Below are 25,189 nucleotides of genomic sequence, written 5' to 3'. Positions count from 1 at the left end.
CCGCCACGTTCCCCGCTCGGCGGCGTGTACGTCACGGAGGGGCGGGGCCGGCGTCTCCCAATCGGAGCGCTCCGCGACGCCCGCCGCGGGTCGGCGCCGGCCAATGGGAGCGCGCCGGGAGGCGGGCGCTGTGCCCATGGCAACGGGCGCGGGGCTGTCGCACCGAGCCGCGCCGAGCCCAGCCGGAGCCGCAGCCGCAGCCGCAGCCGCAGCGCCGCCGCAGCGCGCCCGCCGGAGCCTCGCTTCGGACCCGCCATCAGCGCGCACCTCACCCTTGAGAAGCAGCGGCTCCTCTCCTGCCGCAGCGGGACCCAAAGGTAGCGCTGCCCATCCCGGTCCCCCGGCTGCGGCGCGGGGCGGAGGCCTGGCGGCGCTGTCAGGGTCGCGGCGGGACGCGGGGGTCTCGGAGCGCTGGGACGCGGGGAGTGGCGGTGGAACCGCGGGGCTCGGGGCGCAGCTGAAGTTTTCCCGGAGCGCCCCGGATCCCGCGGGGGAGGTGGCTCCAGGTGTGGGAGGGGGTGTCCGTGTGTCCGTGTGTCCGTGTGTCCGTGTGTCCGTGTGTCCGTATGTCCGTGTCCCCTCCGTTCGCCCCTCCCGGCCCGTGGCTGTGCGGGATGTGACGGGGAGCTGGGGAGCGCCAGCAGAAATGAAGGCAGAGCTGGCAGCGGCGGCAGCTGCAGAAATGTTGAGTGGCTCGTAATTGCACGATCGCAGGGAAAACTTGGGCAGGAGACTCTGGGTTTCACTAGAAAGGGCACAGCTCTTCAGCATTACTGCCGTGGATCAAAGAACGGTCTGGGTTGGAAGGGACTTTAAAGATCATCTCGTTCCAGCCCCGTGCCATGAGCAGGGACACCTTCTGCTAGGGCAGGCTGCTCAGAGCCCATCCAGCCTGGCCTGGGACACTGCCAGGGATGGGGCATGCACGGCTCCTCCGGGTAACATCTTCCACTGCCTCGCCTCCCTCGCAGTAAAGAATTTTTTCCTAATATCTAATCTAAACCTACTCACTTTCCGTTTGAATTACACCTTGTCGTGTCACTACGCACTCTTTTAAAATAGTCTCTCTTCATCTTTCCTGGAGGCTGCCTTCAGGTAGTGAAAAGCTGCAATTAGGTCACCCTGAAACCTTCTCTGTTCCGAGCTGAACAATCCCAACTCTCTCAGGCTTTCCTTGTAGGAGAGGTGTCCTGTCTTATCCTGTCCTGTCCTGTCCTGTCCAGCTCCATCCCTCTGGTCCCCTTGGTGCCTCCTCTGGACTGAGTGCAGCAGTCACTGTCCCCCCTGTGCTGGTGTCCCCAGAGCTGGCCCAGTCTGTCTTGCTGTGCTCTTACTCCAGTGCCAGGCTGGCTGCTGCACTCAGAGATAATTCCACAAGTGGAGAAGGTCGAGATATGGCTGTAGAGAGGTAATGTTTTTTTGCTGAAATGAACGTGGCTAAGGCTTTCAAAAGAGTTTGTATTTAGCAACACTATTTAGTAAGCCTGTAGGAGAAAAAAGCCTTCATTGTTTGACTTACAAGTATTTGCTATGGAAAGATAACATCCAGTATTTTCAACATGAGAGCATCACAGTATCAGCAGTGAAGTGCCTGTGCACCCAAGATATCAAGTTCAGTATGGAGGTGTGTTTTTTGGGGGTTTTTTTTGGTCATTTTGTTTTCTCTCAATGTCAAGAAAAGTCCTGTAGCTGACTCAGTATTGGTGCACCTGTACTCTGAATTCTGAAGGGACTGTCCCTCTCGACCAGATAGAGCAGCACAGGGACGATTCCTGCTGTAGAGACTGGATAGGAGCCACTCAGAGACTTTGAAACCAGGTTTTGTTGTAACCCTTATGGACCTTGTGGAAGCCCACATTTCTGTGAGCACTTAAGATCCTGTTATGTTTCTTACTGTCATTTACTGCATAATGATCTTGTACAGTTACATTAGAAAAAACCCATAGGTTTAAACAAATTGTTGATGTATAGCAATGTGAATCTCAATCACTTCTAACCAAGACACTTAACATAAACAAAGAAAAGGGGCAAATAAAATTATAAATTAATATTGCCTGTTGGGTGTGCTTAAAACTTACATTAGCAATTGGATGCAAAGGTATGTGATGTAAGTTTATTATAACACTGCCTGACATACTGTTAATTTGGTGTCTGAAATTATATTCAGAAAACCCCACTGGGCAAATAAAAGCGGCAACAACAACAATAATTACTTTTTTTAATAATACTGAGGCAAGGTTTTAATACCTTGGCTGTGCAATACTGGTAGTGCTGCTGGCAAAAACTTTCTGTTCATAAAACCCAAATCAAAGATTTTCTGTCAAAAACTGCCCTCCCCTCCATTATACATACCTAACTGAAACTGCAGTCGTGAAAGTGGAGAGCAGTAGTTCACTGAGGTAATAAAAAATGTAAAATATATTGACTTAAATGTCAGAGGTGTGGAAATACTGACGCAGTAGTTTTAGAGCTGTGCTGACTAAACAAATGTGCTTTACATAAGAAAGATAAAATCATTTACTCTGAGGTCTGAAGCCACTATCAGGGCTTCCTATGACTTGAACTGCTGTGTGCAGGTGTCTGATGTCGTGAGGTGTTGTGCTCTCAGGGCTCAGGAAGCAGAAAAGATTTCTCTGAAGTTCTGTCAGAGACAGAGCAGACACGAGCCCTTGGGACAGGGCCGTGCTTTTATGTAGATAAAGTCATGACCAGCTGCTAATGCCAAACCAAATGAAATCAGTCAAAAATCATGTTACTGGGGCAGTCAAGGTTTGCTTTAGCATCATCACTTGTTGACTGCAGCAAAATACATATTGTTAGAATAATTGAAATACTTTTTGATTTGAGTTTGAGCTAATTCATGTAGTAGCACTTTGAGGTTGCTTTTTACGTCAGCACTGACAAAACTGCCGTTTACATTTATGAAAAATGAATTTATGAGACTCCAAGTGTACTGTTGTATTATGTTCTGTGTGGGAAATTAGAGTGCAGGAAGCTATAGTTGTAGCAGTAGGTTTTTTTTTTTTTTCAATTCCTTTTAAAGTTGATAAGATTTTTATGAACTATACATTAAGTTCAGTATAAGTTTTTGCTTGACTATTGGCTTAATAAATATTTTTCTGAGGCAACCTTGTTGGAAAGAATTAATAAAACCAAGCAAATTGCTTTGAAAAACAAGGCTAATATTTCAACATTGTTCAGTTAGTAAGCTTTGTACAGAGAGATATTTATTGTTTTCAAGCTTGGAGACAGGTAATATTATAAATATGTATATGTATTTGTGTGTGTGGAGACAGGTTTTTAAATGGTGAACTATTAACATTGCACTAAGAAAAAAAAAGTTTTCAGACTTCACTTAGGACAGAGCTAAGCACATGTAGCATCAGCCATACAATTTGCTTCTATGCCATCCTTCTTTCTGAACACAGTTGTGTTGTTTCATGATATTTTTCTTTATTGTTTGTGGTTTGAACATAAAATTGCTCTTTCCCACTTGAGCAATCATCGTTTGTGTTACTATTGGATGACTCATTTAATAAAACAGTTGAAGTGCATTTTTTAAAAGGAGGTTCTTTCAGCAAATGTTGTACTAGGCACAGTCGAACCATGCTGTGTTTTCTGGGAAGCTGAAAAAAGCAGATATTCCATCAGCCAGCTTCTAGTTATAATGAGAATTAAACAGCTCGAGTGCAGTGGAAATGTAACAAATCCAACTCAGGAGAATTTAAGTTAAGAAAAAAGACTAAAATGCTTCTTGAAAAATAAGGAAGGTCTCTTGGTGCAGAGAACTGAGTGGGATGTGCTCTAACAAAACATTAGAACAGCATGAGCAAGGTGAAACCTGTTGGATATTGGCCAGGAAAAATAAAGCAACATCTGAATCATGGGGTTAGTGAACAGCATTCACTGAAGAGTAAAGAAGAATACATGAAGGATAATGAAACTTTATATATATATATATAATTATATAGCAATAATAGCTGGCTTGTAATACTTAATAGCTTGCACATTAACTTCTAAAAGGATTAGTTTTCATTTGGGAAGGGTGCAGGTTTTTGTGTTTTGAACATTAAGTGTTGCAGCTTGTAGCCATTTCCCCTTGCATTTCATTTCCTGCTGGTGTCTGCAAGGAGCAAAGCCAGTGGAGGGGATTGGTGACCAAGTGAACACACAGCACAGGCACAGCTCTGCAGCTGAACAGACTGAGTGCAGACAGGTTTTTCCACTTGCTTCTCAAATTTGCTGCCACATGTCAGCTGTGCTTATGCCAGATGAACTCATTGCACAAACAGTGTGAAGAAGATGCATTAACTCTCGGTTCATGGACTTTCAAACCTTGCTTAAGGTGTGATAGCTCAGGGTGTCTGTGCAGCAAGTGCCGCTGAAAAATCTGGGGGGAACTAAAACTGGGGTTTGCAAACAGAATGTGGCAGAAGAATAATCTGTTTCTGCCTAATTTCAAACAGTTCATGTAGTTTTTTTTAGGCTGCTGTTAGCGGATCAATTTATAAATTTGCAAATAAATTTTAAGGACATGGAAAAATCGCATGGAATGAAACATTTCCTGTTTAAACTGTAATGCATAGACAGGTATATTGCTGTTTCAGAGAGGTGAAAACAGATTGAAGATGCTGGGTGACTGGAGCAGACTGATGAGGGAATACTTTACATCTCATTCTAGTACTGAGGGTGGAACATTCTTAGAAAAATAAAAATCACTAGATATATTTTATCTGTTTCCTGGCTTTTTTTTTTGGTTTTAATTCAGCACTGCCTGTGAAGATTGTTCATTTCTCCAGTGTGCAGCATAAAAATAGGAAGTCACATTACAGTCGTGAGTGTAGAGAACATTACTGTTATCCTGCACATCTGCACTGTGTCTCTCACAGGTTTAATCACTTCCATATCAGATAGAGCAGGCATATGTGAAATTTGTGAAGAGGTGGGTTTATTTGTATATTGTTTTCATTGCTCATCATGGTACACTTGGGTTTGGCAGGTGCCAATGTGTGATGTGACATTTACACTGTTATTCTGTCTTGCATCATAACCATCCTCTGAGCTTCTACATGTGCAGACACTGCATCCTGGTATCACTCTATGGTTTGGCCTATCTCAGTTTTAGAAACTTTGATATGGGGTGTTATTTCTTTAAAAATACTTGTGCTTTGCTGGGAATGTGATGGAGATGTCAGTACCTGCATGATGCTGTTTCCTGGGCAATGGGTGCTCTGTTAATGAAAAGTAATTTTTGGGTTTGTATTATAAAACCTGGCAGCTGTATAAAATAGGTGTTTAGCAGCTTGTGTTACTGTTGCTAGAACAAACTTTAGAAGTACTATTTTGAAGTTACTTCTCAAAGCTCTTTATAATTGAGATGTTCAATCCTGTTTCACTGTTGATAAGAATTTGTGATTAACAGATAATCAAGATTGCTGGCAGGCAGCCTGCAGCTTTTCTTTTCCAGTTATATTTTTCTATTGATGCAAGTACATTGGTGGCTCTGTTTTCTGCTGACTCTCATTCTTTTGCCTCTCACTTTGTTTTTTGAAATACTTGGAGAAGTTATTTTTCCTTTTCCCTGAAACCTTGGGATATTGGCTTTGTTTATAAACGACAGTATTTGTCAGTGCTAGAACACTGCTTTTATGATTAGTTCTCTTTATGTCCTACAAGTGGGAATGTTTCTTTATCCCTCTTGTCAAGATAAGATTGATTTCTGATACCAGCAGATTACAGGTGTGCTACCTTTACATCTAGGTGGGCTACTTGTCTTTGACTAAAATGACTTAATTTCCAGATGACAATTATAACATAAAGTAGTCAGCTGGGCAGATCCATAACAGTTTCTATTTCCATTAAAGCTTATAGAAGTAGGAAGAATAGGAATAACAATAAAAAGAATAACAATAAGCCCCGTGGCAGGGCAGGAGGGTGCTGCACCCTCAGTGAGTGCTCACTTGGTGGCTCTAGGACAGAAAAAGGCACATTGCTGGCTCAGACACGTGGATGCACTCTGAATGCCTGGGAAGGGACAGGCATCCAGGAATGGGTTTTCAAAAGGCCAGAATTCCTACAGGCAGCTGGGAGTGGGCTGGGAGTGGAGTGAACTCACTTTGTAGAAGAAAAAACATACAAAACCTTTTAAAAATGTTTTGCAAAATGCTGGGAGTGTATATCTATAATTATTACATACTTGGTAAGTATTTGGGGGTTTATTAGTTTTGTTTCACATGCATTTCCTACACTTCAAGCATGCTTACATCCTTTCACTTAGAAATTACTAGACAGCCCCATTCAAACTCTGCAAGAACTTCAGCAAGGTGGGTTTTTGTTTTAGCTGTAGTGCTGAGAACTACTCTGAGTCTTGGCATCTACATCAAGATTAGGAGACTTGAAGACCTAGTATTTGTTAGTTATTATCATCATCTCCTGTGATTAAATCCTGTAGAAATTACAAACCTATGCACAGCATTTATACAACAATATTCTCTAATTAAAACCACCCAACATACTGGAACTTTGGCATTTTTAAAAGCTGTAGTGAATAACTAAACCCTTTTCACTCATCAGCTTTGTAAGTCCCTGCAAGCCAACAGTTCATGTAGAGGTATAGAAATTAACTGAGCAAATCAGCCTGGCTCTGGTTTCTTTGTGGGTTTGTTTTAAGGGCATAACCTAAGCAAGGCTGGTCAGATTTGTCACTCTGACAGTAGTGCTGACCTGCCATTTCAAATGCTCAGTGTGGCAGCAACAACAGCTCCTGCTGTCCCATCTAGTGATGATCAGATATTAATTGTTTTTAAAAATGCAAGTAACAGGTATTTGCAGAACATAATCCATTTAGGCTCCTTTGGCTAAAGATGGGATTAAGAAAAAACAGTTTTAGGAAATTCTTGTAATTCTTGAGCCTTTGACATATAAAACAATAGCTGATGGATACACTTTTATCTCCAGCTATTTCCTCATCCCCAACAAAAGAAATAATATCTCTACACATCTTGAATGCATCGGGGTGGGTTGGGTTTTTTTTTGTTGGTTTTTAGGTGCTGGTTTTTTTGTTGCTGTTTTTTTTTGTATAGAAGTGCTTTTATTTTCCCTGCAATTGAATGAGGGGGAATAAAAGGTGTCAACAATGTTTAATATTAAGTATGTACCACTATCAACATTTTCTGCCATAGTCAAGGGCAGCATAACCCAAGCAAAAGCAATGCATCTCTGTCAAGTACCAGATCATGTAGTCAGGAAAACTGGCACTGACATCATAATTGCTTTGTCCCTCTCACCCCTCTCCCTAAGAAGAGATTTGGTGCTGGTGGACATGAGCACTCCTGACAGAATTCCCTGCATGACTTGCCAAAGCACTTGTACAGAAATTCCTCTTGGAGCAGGTACACTTTGGATTTATTTGACTGCACATCTCTTCAGTATTATGTCTTTTTCTTTGACATATCTAAGCTAATTTTAGACAGTCTTTGACTGGCAACTTTGACCTTCTAGGAGGTGATTTACATTACCAATAGTAATCCTGGAGTTTGCTCAAACTCCTTATAGATTACCCACAGACAGTGTGTCACAGTCTGAGCTGGCCAGATTGCCTCAAGGGCCTCACTTTGCTGTCAGATGCTGGATTATCATCATTACTTTTTTTACCTGAATTCCCTGTACTCACTCTTTCTAATTATTCCATCTTACCTGCTTCTGAATGAATTCTTTTCAACCAAGTTTGATAGGGGGAAGGAAAGAACTCAGAGTGCTCAGTGCTCATCCAATTACGTGTGAGTTAGCTGCACCTTAGACACTAAAGAAAGGGTGGGGAAAACCAGAATAAAGTCCTGACCTCAGCAACAATTTCAGGGAGTGTGAAAACCATTTTTCAGGAATCTCTGTCTACCTGAAATACGGATATACCATGAATTGTAAATATTCTCCCTGCAAGTAAATTCTGGAGGGGATCTTGACTCCAAGTTAGCAAAGTATTTCAGTGTTGAAACATAAAATCCACTGGCATTGCTATGCTAAGATCTGATTCAATGTCCCTCATGATTTTTAGGAGTTTGCCAATAAATTCAGCAGAGGCATGATCCAAGTAGGATTGTCAATATTAGTTATGTTAGAATTGAACATCCTAAATATGTGTTCCTATCTGTGACTGACAACACCTCAGCACGTTACAAACCTCTCACCATTTACACCTTAGGTTTGGCACACAAGTGGAAGCCAATCTAAGGAAACTTCCTAAGAATGGCAAAATTTAAAAATTTAAAATTTAGGGCTGCATTTACTTCCTTGAGTTTTCACATTCCTTGAGAGCAGGACATTGTGAGGAAAATGGGTCATTACAGGTATCTGTGTAGGAATGTAAAAAACTTTCCTCAGTGCAATATGCTAACATGCTGTATGTTAATTGTTGTGCTCATTTCAGATGAAGCAGTTATCTGTCCTGCCCCAGCAGTGTCTTTTGTTGGTGACATGTCTCCTCATGGCCTTGGAAGCTGTACCTATAGACATAGATAAGACAAAAGTCAAAGCAGAAGGCCATGTAGAAGGAGAGAAAGTGGAAAATCCAGTAAGTATAAAGTAACTAATCTGAAAAAGTGTTTATCCTAATTGTTAGTATCTGGATATTGTAAACTCTTTTAGAAGGAAACTTCCATTTCCCAGTGTTGTCAGTGTGTGTGCCATCTACCACAGGGACGTTCTGTTGAAATTTGCTCTTTATATTTTTTTTTCAGTGAGCTGCTAAAGGTGAGGTGGCACATGGATCCCAGCTTACAACAGGAAGAGCATCCTGTTCCACAGAGATTTACTTCCAGTGGTGCCTTAGGAAATTCCACTCACTGATTCCAGTTCAGTGTTTCAAACAGAGCAGTAACAAATGAACTGCAGTGTTTTAAAAAAGCCACACACTGTATTAATGTGACAGCTGCTTGTGTATTACAAGGATTCCTAATCACTTTTCTCCCCTTCCTTGTCAGCTGCTGAAACAAATGGATGATAAATTGCTATCAGGCAATGATGCAAATCTGAAAACACAAAGATGTGCAAGACAGCATAGTGCCTGTGTTACTAAGATTAGAGTGTCAGTTTAATAACTGTATTTAAACAAAACTAATTAACTAATTGTTTGTCAGTATAGTCTTTCCTCAATTTCCTTTTTTTTTTGTTTTTTTTGTTTTTAAGGATACAGGACTTTATTATGATGAATATCTCAGGCAAGTAATAGATGTCTTGGAAACTGATAAACATTTCAGGGAGAAACTCCAGACTGCTGACATAGAAGAAATAAAGGTAGGTTCAAAAAAAAAAGAGTTAAATTGAGGTTAATTAAATCCATAATCAGGAGCCATACATGTTGTATTCTTTTTTCCTTTAGTTCCTGGCTCTAGGTGGTGCCTTCAGGAGTTAGAAATTTAGGAAAGGACAAGTAGGAAACAGTGTGAAGGGACAGGCTTGAGGAGGAGTTCCTGCATTTTGTGTTTCCTGTTTTCAGATTTGATTTTCTGAAAGCTTTTAGGATCTCTCTCTGTTTCCACAACCATAGGCATAAAAAGTTTGAGTCTACTCTTCAAAAAATGCTGAGATTCTTACAGTGTGGGCCAACAGTATTGCCAGAGACTGCCATGAGTCTGCTTTTGTCTAATGGGAATCCTAAAGGATTCTTTCTCCCAGTGTTTGTGCATGACTTTTCTGGTTTTTTGACAGAGTGGAAAGCTAAGCAGAGAGCTTGATTTAGTAAGCCACCATGTGAGAACACGGCTGGATGAACTGAAAAGACAAGAGGTAGCAAGATTAAGAATGTTAATTAAAGCTAAAATGGATTCTGTTCAAGGTAAGAATATATCATTTATTTATGTGAGTTAATGGATGGGATTGTGTTAGAGAAATGTCAAAGTCCAGCAGTTGTGCATTGTTTGTTGTCACCAGTAATGACTAAACTGAGAGTGAGTGTCCCTTCTGGGCTGGCCTGGAGCCATTCAAGACCTGGGTTTGTAGGAAACTGGGGTGAAGAGAAAAGCCATCTCCATTTAATAATTAACTGAACTTGTTTCTGTCAGGGGATTTTTCAGATACTTCTACCTCTTATTTGCAGCCTCTTATTTTTGTACTGCATCAGTTCACAGATTACTCAGAGAACCAATTACACAGTAAGACTGTGTAACAAAAATACATGACAGTATTTCATATCCTTAGGGAGTAGAAAATGAATTTTTTATCAGTATTTTATTATTTTAAAGATGTTTGCAAGTTTTTGAGGGGAATTCCAAGGCATTAATACAAAATGCATCAAATGAAATACTCCTTGAATCAGGATCTGTGTTGCAAGGTTAAGCTAATTTAAATGTGGCAAATAGACTGAAGAAGTGTGCACATGTAAATAAATATTTGTGGGGATGTTGTTCTTGTTGCAGACAGGTAGTCCAGGGACATTCACAGCTAATGGTACCTGGGTGTGTCCATAGTTGTTTTAGGTATTTTGAAGTTTAATGGACTGATTACATTTACCCCTCTGTGCTTTCATAAATCAGCAGTAATTAGCAGAGTGTGTTTTAGGAAAATAATTCCCCCCAACACCTCAGATCTTACCCTGTAAATGAGAGATCTTGAATTTGGGAACAGATTATTGCAGTTCAGAGTAAGATGAGTACTAAGATGTAAAAACATTTTGCAAAATTTATTGTTAGCTCTGCCCATGAGTGCTGGACATCATATACAGATATGGCCAGGTTACCTATAAAATTCAGCTGCATCTACACACCCAGACAACATCTTGGAATATGCACAAAGAGCATTAAAATAGCAGCAGGCAGAGTGGTTTGAATTCCTTTTCTTTGCTCTTGTCATCTTTTCCTATAACACCACTTAGTATCTCAGTCTTCTGTCTGATCTACTAAAACAAAAAAAAAGCCACACAGACCCTTCTTCTTTTCTTTCCTGTCAGCTGGATCAGGTTTAAAAAATCCCTGCCAGCTAGACCTGAGATGATGTTCAGCATCTATTCAGTCCTGATCCAGATGTGTTTTTAAACATTTTCACCAAGATGGAACTTGAGTGAATGTTAGGGGTTGGGTCTCAGTAAGGTGGCAAGTAAAGAATGTCAAACAGAAAGAATCTCTTCTCCTAAATGTAAGAGATGGAGAAAAATGGGTTTGGGGGCTGTTTTTCTGAATTGTTTCTTTTCTTTTTTTTTTCTTAAATCCATTATTATGCTTCTAAAAATGTTTCAAACATAGACAAAGACATGTATTTAAACAGAAACTACAATCTCACCAGGGAGGAATGATGGTTGAAATCTGCCCTGGCCAGTGTTTGCTGTTTTGTGTTAATACAAACCCAGCATTGATTGTAAAGCAGATAGTTTGTGAGAGAACAGTGTGTTCAAAAATGTTCTATTTTTTTTTTTAACCAAATAAAATATTCTTTACTAAGCCATCTAGTAAAAGCTTGTCACAACTGTTGTACTTAACATATCAAAGCATAAGGGAGTGCTGTTTTGTGGAATTAGTGCTCAGAGGCCATGGAAACAGCTGGAAAAGCTGTGCTAGAAATGTGTTTGTGCATTGTGTTGATATTGGTGGGTAGCACCCCTGGCACAAGGAAGAGAAAATGTTTCCAACTTTTATACATGAGACCTGACTCTCCACTGTCCTGCACTTCTCTTTTTTCTACAAAGGAACTTTAAATATCTGGTCATTTGATTTGATACAATTTTACACCATACTGTACATAAATCTTTGGCCAGATGTGTGTCATTTGCAAAACGTTCAGGGCAGTAGAAGAGTTAGATTTCTCCCAGTGCAAGAAAAATAAGCAAGTTATTAGCTTTGATAGAGCACAATGTCAACTATTTTATATAAGAGAATAAATTTTTCTTTTTAGTTTGCAAAGCTCAAGTTGATCATACTTTCTCTTGCTGAAGCAGAAGCTGTAATTTGTGCATGTGAAATAATTTACAGTCATGTTACATGCACAATGTGAAATGCAGCACTGACTTAGCAAAAGGAATGTAGTACAAATTGCCATCAGGTTTGCCAACCTCCTTCAGAAAAAGCAATTCTAGAAATGTTACTGGAGTTTCCTCCAACAATGAAAAAATGATTCAGTCCTCAGGGGACCTCAGGTACTTAGAAGGCATAAGCTCCCATATGAAAGGCTTCTTGATTTTGCTGGATTTCAAATTTATTGTGATGTTTTACATGTAAACCTTGCTTTTGCAGACACTGGCATAGATCATCAGGCTCTCCTTAAGCAGTTTGAGCACCTGAACCATCAGAATCCTGACACCTTTGAACCTAAAGACTTGGATATGCTGATCAAAGCAGTGAGTCCACATAAGAACTCTGGGGATTGGGGTTTTCATTATTGTGCTTTTTACCTCGGGTCAAGGGAGGTCCTTTCCTATATCCCACATTTTATAAATGACAGGCACTTTTCATTTTCAGAGAAAAGTCAATTGTCTCCTTGCACACTTGAAAACTCCTGCCAGTGTGCATGATGCAAAAGAGTCCATAAATTTTGGGATGTCACCTTAACAGGACTTAACACTCATATGCCAGTACAAGCAAATTCGGGACTAAAACCTTTCTGAGAGCCTTTAAATGAAACACAGGTGAGATAGGGGTACCTTTTCCCCAGGTTTTTCTGTTTCTAAATGATACAGGAGTCTCACAGAATGATGCCATTCATCTCTAACCTGGCCATATGAATTTTGGGATCTATTATATATACACACCAAGCTGCAAAACCCCAGCAGAGTAGAATTTGAGCTAGCAATATTAGAAATTGTTTATACTGGGCATGGCACTCAGTGTCTGTTCAGCAGATCCAGTAGCAGTCACAGGCATGGGGGGTTCATTCAGTTCCTCTTTATTTGGGGGGTGCAGTTAAGCTAAGCAGGGTTGGCTTTTTACAACTGCTAGAGAAAAATACACTTCCCAAGGGGAAAATTGTCTCAGATGGAGCACTGCATGTCTGACATGAGAATTTGACAGCTTTTATACTTTCAAAATACATTGAAAGATAATTTCTGTGTGATTTTTTTTTTTTTACCCTTAGATTATCTCCATTTTAGATTTTTATCCCCATTTTCTGTAGAATTATTTTGTATAGAGACATTATAATTTTTCTAAACATTTCTGGACATCACTTCTGGGAAAATTTTGGTTGGCTTGGAGAAGCATATCCTTAACAGGGCAGTTGTTTTTTTATTACATATTTTATTGTTTTGTCTTCTCATTTCTCAACCAAGATACTGGCAGGGTGTAATGGACACTTAAGGGAGTCTTAGCTTTGGAATTGTTTTTTAAAACATGCAGTGAATCTGAAAAGTAAAATGTAAATAATGGAGAGACAGTATCAGGTGTAAACATGTTACTTTGAAAAGCACTACCAAAACATCCTTTAATACTTTGGCCTGTATGAAAATGGTGACTTTATACAAGAACTTTTCAAAAATTCTCCTCTGATACCCTTTCTCTCCATTTCATTGTTTGTGCTTTTTAAATTTAATCTTTATTAAGCTGCTGCAAACTAAGTCCCACTATTAATGAAGGCACTGTGATCAAACTATAGGATAAGCTACAAATGTTCTTATTCTGAAATGATCAAGGAGTTAATGGTACTGTTAGTATAGGACTTGATTAATTAGAGCTCATTTATTACTCACTGATGAGGAAGGACACCTTGAAGCCTTCTTACAGCCCTATGTAATTGCCAAAGTTGTCCAACAGATGAAGCATTACTAATTAATGTAATAAAATAACCAAGGGAGGACAGATCTTTGTGCTTCACTGTCATGTGAAAGGATCCCCAGCCAGTCTGGCCTGAATGGCAAAATGGCCAGCCTTGCCCATGGGTCTGAACAATACAGTGCTTTTCATGCCACCTGATATTATATAATCACCTGTCTGCATCCATCTGTATTTTTAGGCTACAAGTGACCTGGAAAACTATGATAAGACTCGCCATGAGGAGTTTAAGAAATATGAGATGATGAAAGAACACGAGAGGAGAGAGTATTTAAAAACACTGGATGAAGAAAAGAGGAAGAAAGAAGAATCCAAATTTGAGGAGATGAAGAAAAAACACGGAGATCACCCTAAAGTTCACCATCCTGTAAGGCCACAGCCTGTTCTTACATGACTGAGTGGGAGCTTTCCTTTGCAGAGAGGAAAAGGGAAAAGCTGCAGAAGGCTGTGTTTGGTTTGTTCTCATTATTTGCCTCCCCTTGCTCTGGGAGCAGAGTGGGCACAGTGCTGAGAGCATCACAAACCCCACTGTACAGACTCCCATTCTTTGTGTAAAGATGTGTTATTTGCTGCCAGAATTGCTACAAAGACACTGAAATTCATAAGGAAGAAGCCAGAACAGTATTCAGAAGTGTAGGGATGCCTGCAAGGTGTGCCTGGCCTGCATCACAGCACCATTTCCTCTAGGAAAGGCAGAATCATTCAGCTCCCTTCAGATGGGGCTGTGTGGCCATGGCTGATTATTACAGGTGCTCCTTTGCACAGAATATGCATTTCCTTTACACTCCCTGTTTCCCTGGGCTTGTCTAGTGAAAGTATTAGACTTGACCAAAAGGGAATGAAAGAAAATGCCACTGGTTCCATTTGCCACATGACTAATCAGCAAATAAAAGAAACCCGTCAGAGAAACCATAATGCAAAGGTAATGCAGGGAAATTACACTCTATTGTCTTTTGAATAGTTTTTCTTTGTAACCAATCCATAGGGAAGCAAAGATCAACTGAAAGAGGTGTGGGAAGAAGCAGATGGACTAGATCCTAATGAATTTGACCCCAAAACATTTTTCAAATTGCACGGTAAGAGGTTTAGTTTTAATCTAATGATCAAGTGAAGTGACTTTGTTACATTTTGCTGAGGACAAGTTTGTCATATGTTAGGATGAAATTTTGACCCTCAAGCAACTTGGATAAATCTGAATAGTACAGAGGAGAAAATATTTGTTACTGGTTGTAGATTTTGTGCAATGCTTTAAATGGAGTTGAAAATTTAAAACCATTCAGAGTTTAATTTCCTACAATCATACAGGCAAAGCCCAGCAGTGATTCCTTAGGGAAGTGTGGGTATTTAGAGGGCTGTCCCTATCTGTAACTTTGCTTGCTCAGGGTGTACTGGGAATAAATAAATCCTCAGAGATTTGGGTAGGGGCAATACCTGCTTTCTCATCATCTCTGCAGATAATGAATCTTGGGAGTGGTCATAGAAGGGCCAAGCCTCTTCAGAAGTTGCAATATTCCTTTGATAAAACAAAAACCTTCTAATCCTGCCTCTAGATTTCTGAGGAATGGGCACTAGAAACAATTAGCAGTAGCAGAGATGAGGATGCATCTCAGTGAACATCTTGCTTTAGATGGATCACTAATTAGCAAGTATTCTCCTCTCTGCATTTGTCATGAAAAGTCATCTCAAGTGCTGCATGTTTATATAGATTTTCATGTAATTCTTTAATTTTTTGGGGACTCATATTGTCAGTTAAAAGTTTTTCTGCAGAATCTTACTGCTCCTGAGTCTAATTACAAATTTAGTGGTTAAATGGGGACAGCTTGTTCTCAGCAATATTTTTTGGCAGTTGAAGTCTGTGCAATCCTGTGGTGACCTATTTCAGTTTGCTAATCTGAGAAGTAGAGAGATTGCTCCAGACTTGTCCAACCAACCAAAAGTGACAATACACTGCAGCCAATGCCTGATAAAAACGTGAACAGAAGAAACAACCTGTGTAACCAGCTTCTTGTTAAATGTGGACACTGATCCTTTCTTAACTCTTAGAGATCTATTATGTGTATGACTTTCTATACATACTCAACTTATATTTTTAAAACTTCTCTTTGTAGATGTCAATAATGATGGTTTCCTGGATGAGCAAGAATTAGAAGCTCTTTTTACTAAAGAGGTAAAAAAAAAAAAAAAAATTCAGAAGCTTAACTTCTTTCAGTAAATGGTTACAGGGATGTCTGTTTTTCCCAAGTATATTTGGGGGCTTTGGACTACAAAATGGAATATTCATACTGAGTTTCATGCATCCTTAATATTTCTACAAAAGTGTAAAACCTGTCAGCAGGTGGAATAAAGTAGCTGAAGCATAGGAGTCAGAAATCAGAAATCTAGTGCTCATGTATTTCTCTGCCCCAGGCTTGCTGGACATTCTCTAAGTAACCTGCAGGACAATTATTACCTGTATAAATTGCAGTGTAAAGAGCTGCTCTCCCTAAGTTCAGCCTCATAAAGGTTCTGGAGCTGGGCTCCAGTGCTCATTGTGTGTTCATCAACAAGGCTCACACTTGTATGGCTTGGCTCACTGTGGAAGTGGCTACAGAAATTTCAGATATTTTATGTCTGGCTAGTTTGAAGCACACATACAACTGATGAATTAGGCAGGGTCTTAGTTTCTTTAAGCCTTGGTTTGTTGTCTGAAAATTTGACTCTGGTACAGTAATTTGCCATAATCTCCTTCACTACAAAGAAAATACAGTGCAGTCTTTTTTTACAGATGTCTCACTGTTTTATAGTTGTGTAGTGTAAAAACTAATAGCATGGTGCCTTAAAATTGCCTGAGGCTAGGCAAGTGAATTGAATGAAGCTCAATGCCTGAGAAAGCCAAGTAGAAGCACATAGGCATGAACTCTCCAGAAAAACATTGTGCAAGAAGAAAAGTGAACCATTCAATTTGGCACCGAATTTGTCTTGAGTGCTTCCAGGGTCAGTGCATGGCCTGGTGAAAAAGCCCCTCTGTCCCCTTCCAGAAACCACTGGAACCTGTGCCTGCTTTGAATCAAACGTGGACTCAGGCTGTGCACACTGAGGTCAGCTTGACTGTGACATCCACAGCACTGAATTGTAACAGACCACGTGAATTAACTGAAAACTTCATTCTTAGGAAAGAAAGGCTCACTTGTTGCTTAAATACTGTGCTGAAAGAGGAAAATTGCACACACACATCTCACACCACTCTTCCAGAGAGGCTCTGCCGTTTCAATGAGAAGCCTTTTCTTCAAACTAACATGTACTAATTTTAAATTTCAGTTAGAAAAAGTTTATGACCCCAAGAATGAAGAGGATGACATGGTTGAAATGGAAGAAGAAAGGCTGAGAATGAGAGAACATGTAATGAATGAGGTGGGGGCTGATTGTCTTCTGTGTTCAAAAAATAGAGTTCTAATAGGAAGTGTTGTCCAAGAGCAGCAGTAAGGGATGGCCTGTCACACTGAGTGCTGCCTGTGCTGGGATTCATGCCAAGTGACCATTCTCAAGCCCTGTCCTTTATTGTGATGTAATGCTTGCTGACTAGTTTTTAATTTAAGGAGTTCCAGAGAAGGAATTGTTCTATAGCCTCGATTGTTTGCAGATACTGAGATTGAGCAGAAATTCCCTGTGAGCTGTGTGTCAAACAAGCAAGGCTGTAAATGTGCTTTGGCACTTGGCAGATGGGTAAGATTTAGGTGTGAGAAGAGGGAGCAGAGCAAAGTTTCTGTCACAAAGCTCAGCTTTGTTCCTTTGAAAGGGGGCTCAGAGCTCAAACGTATTACCTGTGACAGTGAAAACCTCCCCTGTGCCTGATGGGTTTTCAGCTCAGGAGACACAGGATTAGAATGAGGGTGTTTTGAGCCACTGTTTTCCACCCATAATATTTCTGTATTCAACTGTATTCCTTAAACTGGAGGAACAGAGCAAGTGTGGTCATCTATTAGTCATAAAGGGAAGCATTTCCTCCCTTCCCTTAAAGGATTCTGACACAATTCAGTTGGGTGGGATTTTTGTTTTTCAAAACCTCCCCCTCCAACAGTGGAGATAATTTTGTAACTGTGAGTCAGAGTAGTTACCAGAAAGCTAGAAAACATTTTTTCTCAAAAAAACCCCCATACATTCCATTATTAGTGTTTGCACTGTGAGCACAAGTGTTTCCAATAAACTCAGTGATTTTGAAGTAAAATGTCAGGACTTACTTTGTAGTTCTATTTTTGTTAAGCTACATAAGCTTGGGAGAGAATTTTTCAGAAAACGTTGTGGGCACTCCCTTGAAAATAGGACACTTGAAAAATTGAAAATGGTTATATTTAATTGATGAAATTAAAACATGAGCTCCTCCAAAACCTCTCCTTTAGCTTGAGCTTCATTTTTTTGCTTCAAATAGGTTGACATCAACAAGGACCGGCTAGTGACTTTGGAAGAATTCCTTCGAGCTACAGAGAAAAAGGAATTTTTGGAGCCAGATAGCTGGGAGGTAATGAAAATGTGTTCCAAGTACAACACACAGCACCATTACCAGCACTTGGAGCAGGAAACCAAGCGGGCATGTCTGTGACCTTTGTTTTTTTTCAGCTCTGCTTTGGTATGTGTGTCGTTCAGCCCCTGAGCTGAAGCAGCATTCAGCTGCTAAATGTAATGCAGATGTGAACTGCACCAAGGGAGAAGGACTGGCGCCACCCCGGGGATTCGGGAAGAGCTTTTTTCACACGTGCTTTTCACATGGAAATGCACATTTTGTTTATGAATCACTTCAAAGGGAAGATAAGAGCTCAGCTGGAAGAAAGAGGATATTTTTCTCCTACATCTAAATCCGTAGTAGAGCTTTGTTGAGAAAATAGCTGAGAAATTACTATTTTGTGGTTTTCATTGAGTGCACACCGTGTCATGTCTCACTGTTTTGTTCTGAGGGTTTTTTAGTAAACTGTGTAAGAATTTCAGTAAGAAAATAACAGAAAACCCCCCCATGCTTTCCTGGCTAAGTATTCATACTTGTATCTATTTCCTTGCAGACACTAGATCAACAGCAGCTCTTCACCGAGGATGAGCTGAAGGAATTTGAAAATCACATTTCCCAGCAAGAAGATGAACTTAGAAAGAAGGCAGAAGAACTTCAGAAACAGAAGGAAGAGCTACAGAGGCAGCACGATCAGCTTCAGGCTCAGAAACAAGAGCTGCAGCAGGTACATGTGAGGACAGCATATATTTGTTTTCATCTTTGTCCTTTTATGTGTCATGGCTCTTCACAATTCCCAGCTCTGGAGATTCACCTCGATTTCTCCTCATGTGAATCCCAGCTGAGTTCTAAACTAGTGGTACCACAGCAAACCATAGTCTGGTGTTCCAAATTAAAGTAACTCAGCACTACACCCACTGAGAAAGACCTGACATAACTGTGAAACTTGGTTTGGCTGCATTCATTGATGTCACATCAGAGAAAGCTGACAAATTCAGGTTTGTCAACTGTTGTATTTTATTTTTCACCAGGTTGTAAAACAGATGGAACAAAAGAAACTACAGCAAGGAAATGCTCCTGCAGGACCAGGTGGAGAACTGAAAATCCAACCCCGTATGTGTCTGTGTACATACACAAACTTTAAATTAAGATCTGCAATGTAAAAGTTATTACCTCCATAGTTTCTGTTAGAACTATTAACTTAATGCAGCTTTAATGACCTTTGGAGAGAGGTTCACTAACGTGTCTTTCAGAGGGAAGTCTGTAACTCCTGAAATCTCACTGCTTTTAAGTCCATAGTAAGAAACCAGAGTCCTAACACAAGGCATCCAGTGGGCAGAGAAGGAGGATTGTGTTGTATTAATCTAAAATCCTGAGATCTGGGGCATCCTGGGAAGAACAGGGACATAGAAAAGACAAGTTCCCATGATCTATGGCTGCATTGCAGTCTCAGGCTGCAGAACAAATCAGAGCATTTCAAATCCTCAGTGGCCAGTTTGCCAGCAACAGCAGCCACAAGAAGTTACCCTTGGGCAGCAAGAATGACCCATTGCTCCAGCACCTTCAGAAGGCAGTGGCACACGAAATCTGCATTTCATCACTGTGGCAGCAAAGCAGTCAGGTTTATATTAGCACTTCTTAGCAGATTGCCCAGGTTTCCTTTGTGCCTTAAAGGGGCTCTGCTGCCCCATGCATCCTAAATGAGCCAGAAAGGTTTTAACTGTGCTTTTCGTGGCTTTATTGGCTTCCATCTTCATGTGGTGACATGATCAGTGAAGCTCAAGAATTTCTTGATATTGATCTCAAATTTTCAGATCTATCCAGGCAAGCTTTTGAGTACCAGGAGCTCTTAAGTGCTCCTGCAGGGCCAAGAGTGGGATTTCAAACCTCAGGAGCTGTGCTCAGTGATTACAGCTTACCCTGAAATTCTGCCCACTCAGTGATGAGATTTCAGAACCAATTTAATCCCACCTTTTATTTGCTTTGAAACTGCCTGTGGGTAAGTTCATTTTATGATCTTTCATTCCAAGAGCCTAATTCCCTTCACCTTCAGTGCAATTGCAGATGATACATCTTTTGATACTACAATATTGTAGAGTTACTGTTCTTAACACATGTATTATTTTATGTAAAATCATTCTGTAAAGTCATTTAATTAGGTGTCATGAGAATTTATTATATTGGCCAGAACTGGTCACACCTCATTCACTGAATCAAGGATGTCCAAGTAGAAACTACTTTAGATCTGTAGGCCATTGGAGCTACTAAAAGTAAATTAAGAGGGAAAAAAAATCCAGAAATGGAGCTGCATGTTCTGAAATCTTCTATCAAACTATGAAAATTAGTATTACTCAAATGTAGGCAAAGGGAGAACATTGATGCAGTAAGGAGTAACATAGAGGAGCAAGTCATTAATAATTTATTTTTCAAGCTTCCCATATTGAGGTTAAATGTCTCATAGAAACATGATTTATTTTAGAAGGAACAACATGTTATGTGAGAATATTTCACAGAAAGCAGAAACAACTTGTAATGTAAGAGGTGACACTGACTAATAGTGCAGAGTGCTGAGTGTCAATCCAATTCCTTTGTTAGGCACACAGAAAACTCCTGATTCCATTTTTAAACCAGAAAACAGAAAGTTTTGTTTGAGTGTCCCTATGCTGGAAAGATTCTTTTCGAGAATTTGGACATTTGTGGCCAGTTTACTGAGGAGTTACAGATGGTTCTGTTGTGTTTTACAGCTGGTGAACACAAAGCTGGAGATGCAGCACAGCAGCCAGCAGGAGGGGACCAGCCTTTACCACCAGGACACGTCCCAGAGGCAGCTGTCAGAACTGATCAACTGCACCCTTAACCACTTGTGCCTCAACTTTATAGCATCTTTATTATTTGGGGTGGGGAAGGGGTGGGAGGGGACAGGAAATCAGAGTGAAACATCAACTTTCTCCCTTCAGACTGGAAAATCATTGGGAATGTTAAAGTATCAAATCAGATCTGATTTATAAATTAAATTAATTTTGTTTCTAATGCATCAGTGAGAAACACAAGGGGATCAAGAGGATATAATAGAGGAGGAAATTAAGGAAACCATTGCTACTAAAGGTTTTTATGGCCAGGGGACTGAGCTGGTGAACTGTCCCCTCACAGAGAAGGAGGAGATGGTTAGATATGAATCAGAATCTTCTCAGAGAGGAAACAGGGAACAGGCCTGGATGTTAAGTTAGGTCTAGGTCGATGTAGAAACTCTTTCCAGAAATGTAAAATGAAGACCATAGACAAAGGCCTATTTCCAGCACTACCAAACCCTTTCTTCTTTGAGACCAAATAAAAATGACATTTCTTTATCACAGATAATTTGCACTTTGTAAAATTTAAAACACAGCAAAGAATTATGTGGAACAGTGAATATTTTTCATGTTTACAGAAACCTAAGAATTTCACTGAAAGCCTTCAAAAGGAATACTGTACTTGTTGTATATTGATCTGAACCGTCCTCCTTGTTGAGATTAATTCTGTGTAGCAGTTGAAATTTCAACTGGCCCTTGGGACAGTACTTTTGTCCCCATTTCTTTCATCAGATGCCAGCTGATCTCAAAATTTTGCATGTTATTAAGCTTTTTATGTTGATGGAAATATTGTGCAAAACAGAACAAGACTCATTGTCTTTTTCTGTGCAGATTATCCTACCTCCAACAAAAAAAAAAATCAGATTTTTCCAAGGGCACCATGTGCTTCAGAGAGCTCTTCTCAGACAAGAATCTGGGATTAGTTCAGGGTCTCACTGTTGACTCCTGTGAGTCTTTCAGCAGTTGGTGAAAGGTTATGAAGTGTCCTAAGCCAGGGGTGCTACTTGATTATATTATTTTGGTATTGAACCAGGATGGGTCCCTAGTATTGCAAAGCAAGATTTTACAAGAGTTAAGTTGATTTTCATGTCAGTTTTATTATAATGCTGAAATGTTGTGCCAGTGCCCCTGCTTCTCATTCATTTCAAACTGAAACTATCCTGAAGTGTAAACCCTGTGTGGATTTCCTTGTTTGCTTGGGTTTTTTGTGGTTGTTTTTTCATTTGTTTTGTTTTTTAAACACGGATTGTTGTGATTGTATAATGCTGGCTTTGAAAGGATACACACACCTCTGCTAGCATCCTTTACATTTCCTTCCTGTTCTGTGGCTAACTGCTGACAGTGGCATTAAAAGAGATTTTGGGGCTCAAGCAAAGAAACAGAAGCATGCCTCTGTTAAAGAAAGATGTTCCTTTCAGAATGAGACTGGAATATTTTAGGCAAAATCAAAAAAAAACAAAGGGCAATTGCTAACACATTTGCTATTGCCATTTGAGAAATTTCTCACTCTGAAGAATTTGGATTGATGGAAACCAGGCACATTCCTTCCATGCTGAGGCTGCTTTCATCAGACCTGGGCATATTCATGTTCTCCACACAATGCAGCAGAACTCGGTGCCAGAACAGATGAGGTTTCCTTACCTATTTTAGCCTGTTGTCATGTTGCATTTCCTTCATTTATACCACTCAATTTGACTTATTTCACCTTTTCTTTCTGTTCTTTATGCAAGTAGATGACATTTTTAGTTTGCAAAACCAATGTCTCTGCTGTTTGTCATTTCTATGCAATTCTAACAACAGTTTGATTTTGTCTTTGTCTGGAGACTAAAATATCTTTCAAAAGCCTCATCTGGTTGCAGAGAGGCCCAGACACAGTTTCAGCTCCATGAACTTTCTCTGGGGCCAGCCCTCACTTGGGGGTTGTAGCTTGATAATGGGTGAGGAAGGAAACAAAGAGGGAATTACTCAAATGTAAAGGTAAGGGGAAAGGCAAGGAGAAAACCTCCTGGGTTTTCCCCATCCCACATGAAAAGTTTACAGAGGACAGATGATACAGCCACAGATGTTTGTAGGAATTCAAGGATTGAAACCTTGCTGCCATCCAAGTCATTCCCCCAGGCTGCTGCTGCCTCCTGAGATGCCATTAAATGTCATGATGGCTCTGTAATGGAATGCTCAAGCTTCACTGCAGCCTCTTACATTTGATGCTCAAGTCCTGACTCTGCTGTTGGCAATTGTCCCCCTTTTCTCCCATGTACCTGGGAACATCCAGAGTTCTGTAAAGAATTGTAACTATAACCACAGAGGAATAAGGGACTGGAGTATCATGGGCACAAGTGCTTATGCCTGTATTCTGCTTTTCATTTAGGAGGTGATTACAACAAAATTGTATCTAACTTTATACAGACAGCAGTTCCACCACAAAGAGGCAGAGATTCGGTTTTGTACTTGGCTGGGATTTTGGTAGGAGAATAAAGGGGTAAAATTTGGTTAATGTTGTACAAATTCATATCTCTGGTGCAATATATGTAAAAAGAAAAAAAAAAAAAAAAAAAGCCCCATTCTGTACTTTGTATAGATTAGTTTTTAACTGGATTAAACTGAAACTCAGCACAGTGACAGAGGTTTAATGTTTTATTTTCAGTGGGTGGGCAAGAGCTGGGTTTGTATTCATAGAATTAGAGTGGCCTGGGCTGGAAGGGACCTTAAAGCTCATCTTGTTCCAAAGTCCCCTGCCTTGGGCAGGGACACTTCTCCCAAGAGCAGATTGCTCAGAGCCCCATCCAACCTGGCCTTGGACATTTCCAGGGCTGGGGAGTCCACAGCTTCTCTGGGCACCCTGTGCCAGTGCCTCACCACCCTCACAGAGGGAATTTCTTCCTAAAATCTAACCTAACACCTAATCTAATCCTTCCCTGTTTAGTTTAAAGCCATTTCCCCCTTGTCCTGTCACTCCATGTCCTTGTAAAAAGTCTCTCTCCATCTGTCATAGGCTCCCTTCAGGTAGTGAAAGGCAGCAATTAGGTCACCCTGAATCCTCTTCAGGATCCTTCCTGTTTGCCCTCCACTTCTTGCTTTCTGGAAAGATGTGAATGAAATAAAATCTAAGAGATCTTGTGCTATTCCCTGGCACCAGCTGCCCCACTGCAGTAGCTATACACTAATTAGGTACTCAAATACTCAATTTTCTATATTCATAAAAATACAAAACAAACTAATTAAAATCCTACTGTCCCACAGCATTACAAACTCTTAACCCCACTCCACACTTCCCTGACTTGTTCACATTGAAAACAGAAATCCCAAGGAAGGTGAAGCACCCCTGGGCTTAGTAAAACATTTTTCTATGGGTTGCATTCTGTGCTTAGATTTTGGACTTGTGTTTGCCACTTCAGGATGTGAGGATGGCTGGGGTAAGGTGTCTCAGCATCCACAGGATGTGATGCCATATCCAACCTCCTTAAAGTTTTCCATCTTGTAAATGGATCTGGATGAGGAAAAATATGATGTATGGTAGGGTTGTGTACAGAAATGAAGCTTTGAACTAAGGTTTGTCCTTTGGTGATTTATGCAAAAGTAGGGAACAGGTGCCAAGAGCTGTTCCTGAGATTGGTCCCAATTGTACCAAAGCTGTGAAATGAGATTTCCATCTGAAAACAGCAGCACTGACTATAGTTCAGTTACACTTCTAAAACTGAATTATTTTTACATAATGAGAAAGTTTGAGTCCTATTATTTATGCATCCATAGACAGCAATATCAAAACCATGTACAGTTACCCTAATGTTACCTAATGCCTTAAAAGCTACACTTGCCAGAATCGGGTTGTATCCAACAGTAACAGTTTTTAGAATTCTAGTCTCGAAAAACTGTGCTGAATAACACCCTACCTACTTGTTTGTGTGGCAAAGCACGGTATCAGTGAGGGAAAAGATAAGTTAGTTTCTAAAGCTGCATTTTTCAGTGACAAAGGCAGGGATAGAGCAGAACCGACCTGTCCATTCTTTGCCATCAATTGAAGCCGCTGTGAGTGTGAGTGGCTGCACAGCAGTTGCTGCTCAGTCCCCGTGCAAACAGCTGCTATTGATTTAACCGTGTATTTCCTAAAACACACAATA

The 25,189-nt window shown here is 40.4% G+C and overlaps 1 protein-coding gene across 1 annotated transcript; it reads left to right on the top strand.

Annotated features, from left to right (window-relative positions):
* The first annotated feature begins 119 nt into the window (after positions 1 to 119).
* NUCB2 (nucleobindin 2) lies at positions 120 to 23,690 on the top strand. The gene is made up of 13 exons (XM_014876356.2): positions 120 to 317; positions 8,426 to 8,569; positions 9,184 to 9,291; positions 9,706 to 9,832; positions 12,219 to 12,322; positions 13,930 to 14,115; positions 14,734 to 14,824; positions 15,857 to 15,915; positions 17,046 to 17,138; positions 18,154 to 18,243; positions 18,779 to 18,949; positions 19,254 to 19,335; positions 20,967 to 23,690. Exons 2-13 carry the CDS (start codon positions 8,426 to 8,428, stop codon positions 21,077 to 21,079), a joined length of 1,368 nt encoding a protein of 455 aa, XP_014731842.1. The 5' UTR covers positions 120 to 317; the 3' UTR covers positions 21,080 to 23,690.
* Positions 23,691 to 25,189: the final 1,499 nt, after the last annotated feature.

Source organism: Sturnus vulgaris, chromosome 18, assembly GCF_052056855.1.
Source record: "Sturnus vulgaris isolate bStuVul1 chromosome 18, bStuVul1.hap1, whole genome shotgun sequence".
In the NCBI taxonomy this organism is placed as follows: domain Eukaryota; kingdom Metazoa; phylum Chordata; class Aves; order Passeriformes; family Sturnidae; genus Sturnus; species Sturnus vulgaris.
Note: the sequence above shows the minus strand (reverse complement) of the source record. Positions and strands in the feature narration are given on the sequence as shown.

Coding starts and splice junctions, on each gene's coding strand:
- NUCB2 (XM_014876356.2), top strand. CDS start 8,426: ATGAAGCAGTTATCTGTCCTGCCCCAGCAGTGTCTTTTGTTGGTGACA. Junction 9,292..9,705: donor CTGACATAGAAGAAATAAAG/GTAGGTTCAAAA, acceptor GTTTTTTGACAG/AGTGGAAAGCTAAGCAGAGA. Junction 14,825..15,856: donor AACATTTTTCAAATTGCACG/GTAAGAGGTTTA, acceptor TTCTCTTTGTAG/ATGTCAATAATGATGGTTTC.